This window comes from Sesamum indicum, linkage group LG4 (assembly GCF_026168435.1).
Source record: "Sesamum indicum cultivar Baizhima isolate 11 linkage group LG4, ASM2616843v1, whole genome shotgun sequence".
Classification (NCBI taxonomy): domain Eukaryota; kingdom Viridiplantae; phylum Streptophyta; class Magnoliopsida; order Lamiales; family Pedaliaceae; genus Sesamum; species Sesamum indicum.
In genome coordinates, this window is record NC_142660.1 from 16,621,662 (window position 1) to 16,636,584 (window position 14,923).

The 14,923-nt window shown below is 36.1% G+C and overlaps 1 protein-coding gene across 2 annotated transcripts; it reads left to right on the forward strand.

Annotated features, from left to right (window-relative positions):
• The first annotated feature begins 2,838 nt into the window (after window positions 1–2,838).
• Window positions 2,839–14,002, forward strand: ARP5 (actin-related protein 5). 2 transcript variants are annotated; one of them, XM_011078905.3, is made up of 12 exons: window positions 2,839–3,223; window positions 3,341–3,411; window positions 4,859–4,983; window positions 6,063–6,107; window positions 7,681–7,783; window positions 7,969–8,078; window positions 11,580–11,689; window positions 11,772–11,862; window positions 11,964–12,395; window positions 12,585–12,712; window positions 12,853–13,198; window positions 13,286–14,002. In XM_011078905.3, exons 1-12 carry the CDS (start codon window positions 3,123–3,125, stop codon window positions 13,784–13,786), a joined length of 2,163 nt encoding a protein of 720 aa, XP_011077207.1. In that variant the 5' UTR covers window positions 2,839–3,122; the 3' UTR covers window positions 13,787–14,002. The 2 variants fall into 2 exon arrangements, with proteins under 2 accessions (XP_011077207.1, XP_088736007.1); XM_088879881.1 differs by lacking the exons at window positions 2,839–3,223; window positions 3,341–3,411 and having other exon boundaries at window positions 4,871–4,922.
• The last annotated feature ends 921 nt before the right edge of the window (window positions 14,003–14,923 follow it).

The following is a 14,923-nucleotide window of genomic DNA, read 5'->3' on the forward strand; positions in this document are numbered from 1 at the left end:
GGGTTCTATCTTCCAATATTTTCTGTTACTGGCAAATTGATGTAAGAATAGAGATCGAAACTCCTCAAAGCTCCAAATTGCCCCAGCAGAACAATTGGTTGAACCGACTGCTTTAGCAAAAGTGGTGACGAACACCTGACACTTGATCCCGTTTGTGTAACGATGTAAAAGAGCCGCATCTCTCAAATTGTGATAGGTGCACTTGGGGATCTATGGTGCCATCATACTCCGTAATAGTTGGAGTCCGACAATTCACAAGGAGCTCATTCATTATGATCTCCTCGGTGAAAGAGATGCTACCTTACTCCTCCACCAAGACTCCCATCAATTGATGCTGGACATCCTGAAGTTCCTTTTGCAAGTATGCCAAGCGAGTTATCTATTGAGGGGGAACCTGCTCCACTGGCTGCGGGGGCTGGCCTTGCTCCCAAGGGAGAGCTAATGGCCCTCAAGCCAAGGGTCCGTCTCCTCCACCTAGCGCCTTTGCAATTGCATGAGTAACCACAAATACTTGTATCACAACCATGAGTTGTTACTGGAGCAATCATCTGCTGCATACCCTTAGGCAACCTTCCTTAAGAGGTGTCAGACGAGGTAATATCACATAGCGGATCTGTTAGGAGTTCGGTAGACTTGGGAGGTCCTATTGTTGTAGCTCTAGCGAGGGGTAGGGGTGTCCTTCACACCACTTGATGAGCTTAGGCATGACCGGACACATCCACAACTTTTTGCTTTTTCAGATTGCTATTTGGGGTCTCTATTGATTCTCACATCTTAGTTCTGTGTTTTCCACACACGACGCCACTTGATGTGAGCAAAAAGTGCTCGTTTGTTAGTCCCTTGGATAAAAAATCTTTATGCCAAATCTTTACCGAACTTAAGAAAGGAGACCTGGAAAAAAATATTAGCACTTTGACGATCAAATTAATAAACAATTGTAGAAGAATAAACTCAGAGAAGTAAAATAGCATCTGGTGCTCAAAAGATGAGAGAATAATTTTGCTGATAAAAATGCTCGAGTTATGAGTTTTTGTACGTGTTTATGCCAAGAGAGCATTACCCTTAACCAAAGGGGGAAACTGGTTTTCATAATCTCAATCTACTAGCGGATGAGAAGTGTTATCCCTGGGGATTCAGGTCAACAGTTGTTATAGATAAGTCTCCTCAAAATTTGGAAGTTGTTGAAAAGATCTCTAGAGAGTCCTGTCTGCATGGGGAGTTTTGATGGGATAAGCCTTTCGAGGGTTTCGCCTCGAGTTCTCAGGAAGTAGTTGAGGTGTGATAATATCTGTCGTTATCTTGTTGCCCCGTCAATCCGCGTGGATACGTGTTCCCTTTCTGAATGAATGATCCTCTGCCGCTTAGGAGATTGGCCAGCCTAGCTGCCAAGTAAACACTGAACTTCTTTGGCTAATGAGCGTCGTCGTAGCCCATACCTCCACAAGTTCGTCCATGAGTATCTGAGATCGTGGAAACTACTCTTTCTTGGGCCTCTTGCACCTCAGAACTCCCATATCAAGCTCTTGCGTATATTGGGCCTCCACATAGGTCAGGCTTCTATTTGAATTGTATGCATTTTCTTATATATCAAATAAGATTATTCAATAACTCCATACTTCCCAAGTTTGGAATAGTTTCCCATGTACTCCATACTAAAAGTGGAATTAAAAAAGTGTGATTATATAATGCCCTCTAATAGTTCTTTTTTTTTTTAATTAATTTATTTATTTATAGTGCCCATTTAGTGGCCTAAGTGTTCAAGCTTCCTTAAGAATCCAAAAAAGATTTCCACCCCATTTGCTATAATGCTTCTCATTATATATTTTTACAAGAGGGCAAGAGCAAATTTGTTTGGATAGTTGAGGCCTTGAGGGTGTGAGTATAATTTACAGTCCCAATTCCCAACTCTTTGATGTTATGTTGTATAACCATAAACAATCCCAAAATTTAGCAATTATGGTGTAGGACCAACCTTCTCATTCTAGGCCCAAGTACTAAAAAATGGAAACTGAAAATTGAAACACAAACAAACAACACTTGAAAACATTGAACTAGTGTAGATTATTAATCCAAACCAAGCTAGTCCACCAAAATAAACATACTCTAATTTTATGAATCATAATTTTTCTTTGGTCATGGCTTGGATATTACAGCAGGCATTCTCGGTATCCAGACAGAGATTTCTCATAACAAGGTTTGACACATACTACACAATTATCTCGTGACAAATGTGAGACTTATTATCAACTCCTATTTTGTGTTTTCGCTTTGCTAAATAAGATTGGTACCCGCAACTTTCAACAGGTTAAACATTTAAGGATGTGCATTTGTGAATGCCGAGAACCCAGCAACCAGGCTTTCAACCTTACTGGGAAGGTGTGTTTTCATCAGATCTAAACAAGAATTTGGATTAAGCTTCTCCTGATAGACAACTTGTTGCTGCTTCCCTCATCTTGTCATGGTAATCTTGCATGTTCGCATAAAACTTTGTTGCATTTTCATGTGACAACCTCTAAACAGAATGGTAACCTTATTCCGTTAGAGCCCAAAAATCAGACATACTGCAAAGTTGAATGATCAGAATTGCTATGTATGTTGTACATTTCAAGGAATTGTAATTATCAGACATACGTGTAATTGCACCAAACTTTAAAGGAGGGAAGTGTAATTATCCCTAAAAAATATCCATTATAATCCTCTAATTAGAAATTTGAATTTTTAAAATCCAGATTATTTAAAATTTTATAGTATTTATTTTAATGAAAAAATCATTTTATCTACTGTCTTGAACTGAATTAGTTTAAAACTTTAAATTAGACAGAAGAATCTGTATAGGGCCTTGAGGTGGAGGCCCATCACACATCAGGTACTCGATCCGACGACAGACGACGGAGGTCCACCCTTGTCTACAGTACACTCTCCCACGAAGGCTATAACTTTGTGAGAGCTCGAGCCGGTCAAGCAAACCGGTCAGACACAGATACCAGCGGTTCAGTTATGTCTTCTCTATGTTAGCTTTGCTGCTACACAACACAGCAGAGCAAACAGGAGTCTAGGGCGAGAGACTCTCTCTTCTTCGTAGGGAGAAAGAGTGCGATATTCTAGTGATTGGAGCTACGAAAATGCCGTTTATATCGAAAATACAGAGGCAGTCAGATTACAGCAGTTTTTCTTCTACCCATCCAATCGTTATCGACAATGGCGGCTCCTATTTTCGCATTGGGTACCCCACCTGCAATTTCTATATCTGCTGCCCCGAATAAAGCCCTAGTTGTGCTTTTTTTTTTTATTTGTTTATGCATGCTCTGTTTTTGGATTAAGAATTGTTGCTGTTGTGTAGATGGGCAGGAGAGAACGATCCTCGAGTTATTTTCCGAAACATTATTCAGAGACCCCGTCATAAGATTACTGGTGAGTTGAACTCACATTTTCCCACTATGTTTTTGGCTTTTGTAATTCTGTTGTAAACTTTATGACATTAATGAAGCAGTGATTTTAGATAGTCTAACTCATGACTTATTAAGCATTTCTTTTGTCTTACTTCTTTCTTGAGATATGGGTCGATAAATTTGGTTGTTCTACTGTTTGAACTGGCGAGAAATTTGGGCTTCTTTCTTTAATTTTTGGGGTAGGAGCTCCTGTTTTCGTGATTTTTTTCCCTTTTTAATATTTCCTCAATTATCTCGTTACATGGAATTTAATTTTCTCTCATTCATAAACATTTGTCTGTGGATTTTTCTCCTGCACTCATTAGTCTGTGAAGCTTGGAGAAGAAAAATGAAGCAAATGCATTTCTCCACATGAATTTGAACGGACTTATCTAATTGCTTTGCTGCATGCCAAAGCATGGTTTTAATGGGTAGTTTTAGCCCTCAGCGTAGACCACTGGGTGCAGCCGGTGGTGACTCCTCCCAGGATTCAAGATAATTGGTCCCACTGTGTGTGCTCACAGTGGTGAGGACCTCTAGCAAATAGCCTCCTTTTCTTTTTCTGTTCGAGTTTCATAAGTTCAGGAAAATGATGAAATGCATTCAGTGGAATATCGAAACATTCAACAAGCGAGGAGAGTAAAAATACAGAAGGCTTTTCACCTCTTCTTGTGTCTTGTGAGAAAGCAGAAATCAGCTGTATCTAGTTTTGAACCAAATTATCTGTAAATATTGCGTGTGAAGAGAGTGAAGATAAAATAGTTTTTTTTTTTAAAAAATTATTTATGTTGTGGGTTTGTGCAAGTTTTTGCAGGATAATAGGTTAGTCAATAACATGAATTACTGGGTAGCCAAACTTTTCACAAGTGTCTTAAGACTTGGCTTTAGGCAAGAAAGGGCTTCTGTAAAAGCTTTTTGGTTTGCCTCATATGCCCTGTGCATTTAGCCATCAGGGGCAGGCCAAACATTCTCATATTCACTTTGGTAAGTAAGAAGTTAAAACCATAATTAAGCCTAATGAACTAGCTAATGAAAATCAGAAATTTCTTTGCTTAAAGTAAGCTTGATAGGAATATTACACAATAGACCTCTGTTTCTTGGGGAACTCCAAGCAGGTTGAGAATGCATACTTCATTACTATATTTTGGAGGTAGAAGATTCTGCATTACCATGTAATGAAATAATAACTGCTACTATGCTTTAAGGTGGTCCAAATGGCCACTGTTTGCTTGTTTGTCCTAATTCAACAATTAACTGTTGGGAAATTGATGAACTGTGATTCAAACAATTGGATTTTGTTATCCTCCAATCACATTGCATGAACCTGACTGTCTCGTTGAAATAATATTCTGGTGCATCTGATTGCAGCATTCTAGACTTGGAAGTTTGTGCTGTATTTACAAAATTCTGAAAAGTTATTCTTTATACAGGTGAAACAATAACCGTTGTAGGGGACCATAATCCTGCATTGCTGAAATACTTCGACTGCACTAGGTCAGGACCTCGCTCAGCTTTCGACAGCAACGTTGTTTATCAATTTGAAATAATGGAATATGTAAGCTTCGTGCAATTTTGCTTAACCAATCCCTTGATTGTTTCTGTTTTTCTGAATATTCTTTGTCCTGTCTCCATAATCCTTCTCTAGGCCCAACTACAAATTTCTTTTTCTTCTCTGGAATATTGATTTGAGTAACATTTTGAGGATGGTGACTGCCTTTGCTTTAATGAACCTGTATAGATAGTAACATGCTGGGAGAATTCAAGCAAAATACAGACATTTCTGAGAAGCTAAATTAGTGCGTTGTCTTCTCTTGAATTTTACGATTGCTCAAGCTTGTATCAGATTTCAGAAGTACCTGTCATATTATGTGATTGCAGTTTGGGGAAGTTTCGTTCCTTCTCTTTATCAAGCTTCAGCTTGTACAGTATATACTATGATCTAAAGTCTCATAGAGCATGCTACCTTAGGAAAACAGTATCTAATGCATGATTAAAACACTATCAGTAGAAGTTCTTGCCAACTGTCAGATGTTGTTCTAGGCAATTTTCTATATCTTTTATCAGTTTTTAGGAGAAAAAGAACCAGATTAGCAAGCCTTTTTCATCCTCGAATCACTATGCATGGTTAACAATTGTATAGTTTTGTTGCCATCTTGTCTTAAGAAAATCAATATTTAACCAGGAAAGATGAAAATATATTATGGCCCTAATTTTGAGATATATTGTAGTTTCTCAGAATTACTATGTTTCTCTATCTCCGTTTCAGAGTAATATAATGAACTGCTGCTTTCTTATGCAAAGTAATACTAACTTACAGAGATGATGTTGGGAACTGCTTATTGTAAGCGGCCTCTGCATTTTTGTTCTTTTTCAATGAATTGTTGGGATGAGAGTTAAGTTTGTGTACCAACTACCATTCATTGAACACCATGCCATTCTAATATTTTGCTGCTACTGTGCGGATTTTAATTAAACCATTATTAGTGTTTGCTTTCATGATTTTACTTTGGGGTTCAGCAATCCTGCTATTTTGTTTTGTACCTTCCCTTTTCGGATGCAAATTAACTTCTCAACCTCTAAATGCAGGCATGTGATTTAGTTTACTAAAAATTTTCCTTTTTGATGCAAAACTAGATTCTTGACTTTGGCTTTGATCGACTGGGTGCAGATCAATCACAGGTAATGTCCGTATGTCTGTTTTTCTATTTTGGCCTTTTGTTTTACTTAAAGTTTAAAGAGATGGGGGTGCGGATATGTATAGAGAGTGCTGATCAACATAGGATATTGACTTTAGTATGTATTTGATTGGATGCATGCGGGTTTGATCGAATCAAGATATAAAGTATGTTGTTGACAGTCCATTAACTGAAGGAAATGAGAATTTAGGAGATGTTTTAGACAAATTTATCGAACTTGCATCAATTTTGTTAAAGTCAAGCCTGAAATGTTTTTCTGACTGGTATATACTAGAGTATTTGTCCTCATGCCCCAAATCTGACCTTAAGGCCTTAGTGACCAAAACCTAAAGACAAGAAGAACTAAGTGTCTTGTGTTGGACTCTCTGTGTTAATATGTTTCAATTTGGATTTGAACCTCGAGGTTGGCCAGTTTAGGCTTGGATCACTGAACATTTGAGCTTTTTGCATGTTCGCTTCCATGTGGGTTCTTGGATGGGTCTGGAGATTTTTGGAGTAATTATTTTGATTTGGTATGATTAGAATCTTCTAAGTTTGCATTTGATTTTCAACTTAAACAAAGTTACCATTAAGTGTCATTTTCCACGGGGGTTCAAGATTTGAGTGCAAGTGCATTCGTGAAATTATGGACACACAGAGACAATGACACTCTCTTCCATTTCTTTCCTGTCTTTTACTATTTCTTCCACAATCACCTAAACTTGAAAATCTGGTAATTATGCCATTTTTCCAATTCTTGAATTTTTTTCGGATTCCAAGTGCTAATTGTCCTCGTAGCTCTTAAACTTTCCCTTCCGACAGATAGTCAAAAAACATGGCTTACCTAACTATGTTTTTAATTTAACTGCTTGCTGCTTGCTGCTTGTCAAAGCACACTGCACCAATTTTGCACTATATGATCGACTGTTTGTTATCTAAGATTTTTAACCTGCAATTATGAGCATTCGAGCTAATGTGTCGTCAAAATCTCCTGTGTCAATAATGACTTGCTACACATTTGTTCACTGTGCTCATGACATTTTTCAAGGCTTTAATTGTCATCATTCCAGGTTTATTTTTCACATGCTCCATATAACGGTGCGTAATAAATAATGCTCAATGAATCTGCAGTACTGCTAAAATGTCTGGGAACAAGCTACATTTGACCTTTTTACATTCTGGAAACTAAAAGTTGTAAGGATTGATCCAGCAGTATCATTTGGGGGAAAGAGACAAGTGTGTGAAAGACAACCTAACATTCTAATAGTTACTTGCTTAAATGATTTTCTTTTCAGATATTCCTGTGCTTCTTTCATTTTTTATGGACATTAGTATACCACATCCAGCAATTAGAGAAAAAAAGGTGGTGTTACCAATATTCTGAAGATATAGTGTTTTGCTTCATTTCCTTCTGACAATGACCTATTTGTTATGAATCACTATACTGTGTCATGTTTATGCTGTTAATTAGTGTTTCACATCTTTGGATTTGCAATTTTAATGAATTTTATACCTCAAAAACTTGAGCTTGTTTATTGCTGCCCTAAGCATTTTTCTATTGATTGGTCGAAAAGCAGATCAACCATCCTGTCTTGATTACGGAATGTGCTTGTAACCCAGTCCAGTCCCGCAGTAAAATGGCAGAACTTCTTTTTGAGTCTTATGGAGTTCCATCAGTAGGTAAAAGTTTTGCAGTCCTTTCGAGGGGCATCTTAATCTGTATTATTATCTCATTTTCTGTTTTTCAGTCTTGCGTAAACTATTGTTTGCCCCCCACTTCTTCGTGTATGTGGTCCGGACTCCGGCACTGTGTACTTGTGGTTCACTGCTGGATTACACCCTTTCTCCTTTTTGTGTCATTGCAGCATTTGGTGTTGATGCGGCATTTAGCTACAAGTACAATCAGCAACTAGGGATTTGTAGTAATGATGGTCTGGCAATATGCTCTGGATTTAATACAAGTCATGTTATTCCGGTATGTCATGTGTTAAATTATGTTTCTCATTAAATTATTTTTAAATGAGATTTTGTAGTCGCATAAAAGCTTATGGGCAAATGATATTTTAGGGACAAATGGTAATCTCTAACTATGTAAAATGATGTGCAATGCCTACACGGTAATTGTGTTTGTTTAGTAATCAAACCACACAACTTCTGCCTGGAGTTCCACTCTACTAGCATATCCATGCAATTAAAAATTCCTGCAACTACAAGTAATCCTGTGCATAGGCACAGCTTTATCATTTGTTTTCAAGATATAGAAACTGTCATGCCTTAAAGCATTCGTTTGTGAATTTATAGTTTGCTATTTCCATATCCATATTCTTTATATTGGTATGTTTTTCTTCTTTATGGGGAGTTGGATGTCGAAGCCAATTAGAACAGTACATTAGAAAGAGATTGCTTTGGTTGTGGGAGAACCGCGTGAAACAAATGTGTTGTGGAAAAGAGGTTAAAGTGAAGGAGAAAAAAGGTTGGTTGTTGGTTTGGTCATGAGAAAATTATTTCTAGTCCATGTCTGAGGGCTCTTGAGAAAGTTGATTGGAGGGTGTATATAAATTTTAATAGGTGCATTAGAACATGAGAAATATGTATTGTACATGTATAATGAATGTACAATGACGTCTAAATACAAATCTGGTACCAGTTATAATGCTTGTCTTTTAACAGTTTAATTGATATGCTGTTAAGTTATGACATGCCATGACATGACATGCTGTTGCAACATAGTACTAACTGATGTTAATTATGTAACCAACAAAAAGATTTTTCATGAATGTCAGGCTGAACTTCATATATAGTTTATTTTGAAGTAGATGATCATATAGTAGTTCTCTATTGTTATCATTTGGTTTATGAAATTCTTACATCTAAAAGTATTAATGGTGTGACAAATCAGCAGCTTATATGAAAGAAATTGCAACACAACTATTATCATTAACTTTGATATGAGGTTCTATGTAAGTTTACCTTCTTAATCCTGTAAGCATTGTTATATTTTAATGGGTAAAATACACTTTGCCCCCTCAACTATTCATCATGTAACAAGTACCCCCTAAACTTACAAGTGTAACACTTACCCCGCCACAATTAAATTTTAGACAGTATTGCCCTTATGTTATATATATATTTAGTTCAAAGAATTTCTTTCTTTTAGTAATTTTGCATTTTAAGTTTAATTAAAATTTTCTTAGTTGGAAAAAATATCTTTTATTTATAATAAATTAAAATATAATTAGTGAGTTAAATAGTTCGATTTTTTTTTTTTTTTTAAAGACTCAAAGATAACTAATAAGTACAATAAATACACAAAAAAATTCATGAAAAGATTTTATTAATTTGGTGATATATTAAGTTATTAACTATTTATTCTTTTAGATAAAAATGAATAATTAAATATCAGTTTTTTTAACATGTTTCCTTTTAAAAATATGATAAAATATATGTATTCATTTTTTTTCTAAAAATGTTCAACTTTTGGTTAAGCATATATATATTTGTCAATTTCTTTTCAGAAGCATGTATGAGTTATTGGTTTTATTATATTTGTTGTGTATCTATGTTATATATATATATATTAATTTTATACTCCACTTTTAATGTAAATTCTTCACTTATTAAAAAAAATTAATTAAATAATAATTTGATGATGATTTAATGTGCAAACTACTAAAATATATTGAAAATAATGTAATTGTTAAAGGGATGAGGGGTATTTTTGTCCAACCATAGGGGATAAATGATACATGATAAATAGTTTAGGGGGGCAAAGTGTATTTTACCCTATTTTAATTCTGTTTATGATATTTCTCTGTTTTGGTTAAATTCTAAGCAAAATAGGTACTCCAGAAATTCTCATATCCAAGAAATTGGTTTGTTGAGTTTTGGAGAAATATTGGAGATACTAGATTGATTAGCTGTTTCCCTTTTAATTAGATCAGGAAGAAATCTGGTGATGAGGTAATATTCTCTAATCAACTAATCCTATGTAAAAAGATTAAGGACATTATCTGTTAATGGTTTTACAGTTTTAATATAAGTGGATAGTCCTTATTTCCTTTGAAAAGCAAACTTTTATACTTTCCGGGTCTTCAAGAAGAAAACTGACAGTGAAACAGAGGAAATATGCAATTAATATGTACTTCTTGGCCCAATTTCCAATTCTATCTGCAGGGTGAGTTTTGTCAGATAGTTGATTCTTGTAATCCTTTTGATTCTCCCAGGCTTTGTACCCTTATGTTGCGTCTAGGAGTTCTTATTCGGTAAAAAACTGAATTCAATCAAACCGAGCGGAAAATTCGGTATGCCAAAATGTCGTACCAAATACCTAACTGAATAAATTGGTTTGGGTTTAAATAATTACAGAATTTTTTTTCAGTATTTTGAATTGGCATTTCGGTAAACCGAACTTCTTTTTTGAAAAAATTAAAAATAGTTAAACATCAAATATTTAAAATAATCATTACCCTTTTATTTTTTTTTTAATTTTTGATAAGTGAAATAATAAAAAATAGTATAAAAATAATTAATAAACATAAAAAAATGTATATAAAAATCAATTCTTAAAATATATAGAAATAATATTTCGTTATTGAGGACGGCTCAGTAAGCTGAACCTAAAAACTGAAATCAAACTGAATCAAATTTTCAAAAATATGAAAACTGAATGTTGAACAGAATTTTTTGGTGTGGATTTGGTATATACGGATTTTTCAGTTTCTGTTCAGTCTGAACTTTGAACTTGCAGCCAAACTCAAGGTAGATTGTGAATTCGCGGAGAATGATTGAGGAGAAAGGAAGAAATTTAATTGTATCAACCTATTATCCAATGTGGATTGCACTTACCTCCTTTGCTGGCAGAGTTTGGTCTGCAAAAAGAATTTGTCTGCCCTAAAATATTTCTAATATAAACTATAACATGTGGATATAATGTTGGTTGAATGAAAATTCACCTTTCATGCCAGTCTTTGGCCCTTCTCCCTGGCACATGGGGCAAGCATGGAGTTGGCTTGGGCCGCGGCATGTCTTCCCTGCCAACCTACACATCAACCCCAACCCCCCAACCCCCTTCTCGGCTCTCCACGCACGTGCAAATGTTCTGCTATTTCATTTGTTTACCATCAACACTTCCATAATTTCGTTTAACTTAAATATTTAACTTCTGAGACAATAGCGAAACTTGGTATTGTAATAATTAATGATACACATGTGAGAGAGTATGTAATACAGCATAGGATTTACTGAGACAAGGTAAATCAGTGGAAATATCTTGCTTGTCCTCTTTAACATATAATTCTGTATTAGCTTATCTATACCAGGTTAGTTGTTTGACTACACTAACTGAATTACATCCACTATGTAATCAGATACCCAGTTTGACATGCTCAAGTTTTTGAGTAATCATTACTTAAATGCAGTGTTTGCTCAGTTTGAAACAACTAACAATGATTTTATTGGCTATTCGTTCCAATTTCAGTTTTTGAATGGAGAACCAGTGTATGATGCATGCTGCCGGACTAATGTTGGTGGATATCACGTCACTGATTATCTAAAGCAGCTTCTTTCACTTAAATACCCTCATCATATGTAAGCATGATAAACTCTATTTGGATGGACAAACAGAAAACATTTGATTGAATGAGGCTTGGACTAATAAAATCTAAATAAGGTCTAAGCTTACTTGGGAGAAAGTTGAAGACCTGAAGATGGAACACTGTTACATAGCACCCGATTATGCAGCTGAAGTTCGACTGTTTCAGGTATCTGTTTCTGTAGTTGAGCCACTCAAACTCTCCCTCTGTCTTGTTCATGCACAGGCACCCATGTACACCAGAAAGTAATCATTTACGTATTGTCTTAGAAAGGGGACAAGAAAGCCGAAGAAAAGACGAGGTGTTGGCAGCTTCCTTGGACTCCCTCACCAATGGAGGAGGTCCCATCAGAGGAAGAAATTGCTAGAAAGGCAGCTTTAAAAGAGAAGCAAGGGCAAAGATTAAGGGAGATGGCTGAAGCTAAGAGGTCTAACAGAATAAATGATCTTGAAAATGAAATAAGAGACTTGGAAATGCTGTTACAGAGGCTCAGACACGCGACAGAAAATGATATTCCCTTGATCCTTGCAAAGACTGTATATATCTCAAAGCATGATGTAGAATCTGCCCTTGCAAAGGCAACACAATCTTTACGTAAAGCGAAGGGGGAACCTGTTGAAAGTGTTGAGAAGATGGATCCTTCATCTACTGAAAAATACAATTTGATTAATGTGCCTGATGAGATGCTCACACCAGAACAGGTTCCTGTTTTATGTGGTTTCAATGTTCCTTCTTAAAATTGGTCCCCTTTTTGTGTTTTGCGTTCTAAGTTTGATTTGCATAATTGCGTCTTATCTCAAACCTGTGTGCTATTGGTGAAAGCAGTTGATCTTTACATGAAATTCTATTATGCTGGTTTTTGTGACATCTCAAATTCCCTATATCTACAGCTTAAGCAAAAGAGGAAACAGTTATTTATCAAATCCACGTCTGAGGCTCGGCAGCTAAAAAAACAGAAACAGATCGAAGAGGAATTAGAAAGAGAAAGACAAAGGAAGCTGGAGGAAGAAAGACGCTTGTATGTTCATGATGCTACAATTTGTAACATTGGACTGAATTTGTTTTAAAGAAGATAAAGAAAATCAGTCATCTCCCTTAATCTTATTTTGGCTTCTATTGTCTCTTTTTCTTGATGCTGTCTTTCTTTTCCGAATATAGAGAGAATCCGGAGCGATATTTGGAGGAGTTGCGTGCAAAGCACAGAGATCTCTCTGAGAAAGTAGAGCAGCGAAAGAAATTAAAGACGAATGGTGGGCAGACTAATGGAAATCACAATGCATCTGGAGGTGTTGGTCGTGGGGAGAGGTTGAATCCCTCCCAGAGAGAGAGGATGCGTCTCTTGACTACAGCGGCCTTTGACCGGGGAAAGGGAGAGGACACTTTTGGTGCAAAGGATGAAGATTGGCAGCTCTACAAGCTCATGAGTAAGGATAATGATGATGATGATGATGATAAGCCAGATCCAGATGAAGCAGAGTTAGCTCGCATCTCCTCTAGACTCCAGGTGAGTTATCACTGTACATGATTTGGCACCATTTTCTTTAATTCCTGATCTGATGGATAGCTTAGATATCAATTACTTCTCGTACAGGAAATCGACCCAACCTTTATTTTCAAATCAGAGTCAGGGTCCTCTTCAGCAGAACCCCCTCGTTTTCGTCCTCTGACCAAGGAAGATTTCCAGATTATACTTGGTGTAGAAAGATTCCGCTGTCCTGAAATTTTGTTCAATCCCAATTTGATCGGCATTGACCAGGCAGGGTTGGATGAGATGGCTGGCATCTCGATAAGGAGGTTGCCGTTGAAAGGCCAAGGCCTGGAAGAAAAAATAACCAGTTCAATCCTACTGATTGGTGGAAGCTGCCTCTTCCCAGGCATGAGTGAGCGCTTAGAAGCTGGGATTCGAATGATTCGTCCATGTGGAACGCCTATAAAAATTTACAAAGCCTCAGACCCGATTCTTGATGCTTGGCGTGGAGCTTCCACCTATGCTGCTGCCATGCAATTTCCCCAGCAAACCTTCAGTAGGATGGACTATTATGAAAAAGGTGAAGATTGGCTTCAGAGTTATCAACTGAGGTACACAATTTGATCTTCGGCCTTGGCTGCAACGGAATATGTTTTGCTAACATCTTGTGGCATTAAAAATTAAATTGCATGCATATATTATATTAGGGCTTCTATTGATGAAACTTTAGATACTATTGCAGCTGGCTTTGCACATATAGTGAATCCTTGTGTGGCATTTTCACTGCTGGCTTTGCACATATATTGAATCCCTTCTGTGGCATTGGCAATTTTATTGTTATTATGCTCTCTTTTAAATTTGAGTGCTGGGGGAGATCATAACTAGGCAATGTTTGTTCACTCGTGTCACGTTTATGATTTATACCATTTCGGGTGTTCGCCAAATTCTCATTTTTAAAACCTCTTATAGAATCACAATATCTAATTGTGGAGTTCTATAAGATCATTTTGGGAATAGTTATAGTTCTACCAAAAATCATTGTTGCAAAGACGTCCCAAGTATTGTCAAAATGCGTTCCCCCAAAAACTCGCCAGCCACTCCGCCGCCTCTCTGCGACGTCTGGGTGGGCTGGATGGTGTCGCCGCCTAGAGCGACCGATTTGTCGCCACCTCCATTATATATATATATATTATTTTATATTTGCATTTATATTATATATTATAATATTTTTGTTTTATATATAATTGTGTATAAATATAAATGCCAAAATATGTTTTACAAATTTATTTAAAATTTAGGCCGTTTATTTTTCACTAAAAACGATCAATGGCTATAAAAACAAGTGCATAAGGGACAAATCAAAAAATAAAATCAACGCCGTTAAAGACAATTAATAGAGGAGGAGTATGTGCAATATTTTAAAAAATATTAAGAGGTTTTTAGTCGAATTTTGATAACACAAAGGGGTTTTATCCGATTTTCCCATGTGAAAATTTTGTACAAATCCCAAACGTTATAAAGGGAAAATATAACTCAACATCTTTTGAATAGTGAAAGAATTTCCCCAAGTGTATTAGACAATTCTACAGTTTGGCAATTTATTTTGAAGTTTTTGCAAATAAAAAAATATAATTCTAAAACTTTTTTTGCAATCAATAATAAAACAATTGTTTGTAAAAGTTGAGATAAAAATTAGGATAAATTGCATTAAACACTCCCTATATTTTAAATATTCAATTGAAAACCTGTGTTAAAAGAATT

Excerpts from the sequence above, each read along its gene's own strand:
- ARP5 (XM_011078905.3), top strand. The coding sequence starts at position 3,123 with ATGCCGTTTATATCGAAAATACAGAGGCAGTCAGATTACAGCAGTTTT. Across the intron at positions 3,412-4,858 it reads ACCCCGTCATAAGATTACTG|GTGAAACAATAACCGTTGTA; the intron begins GTGAGTTGAACT and ends TTCTTTATACAG. Across the intron at positions 12,396-12,584 it reads AGATGCTCACACCAGAACAG|CTTAAGCAAAAGAGGAAACA; the intron begins GTTCCTGTTTTA and ends CTATATCTACAG.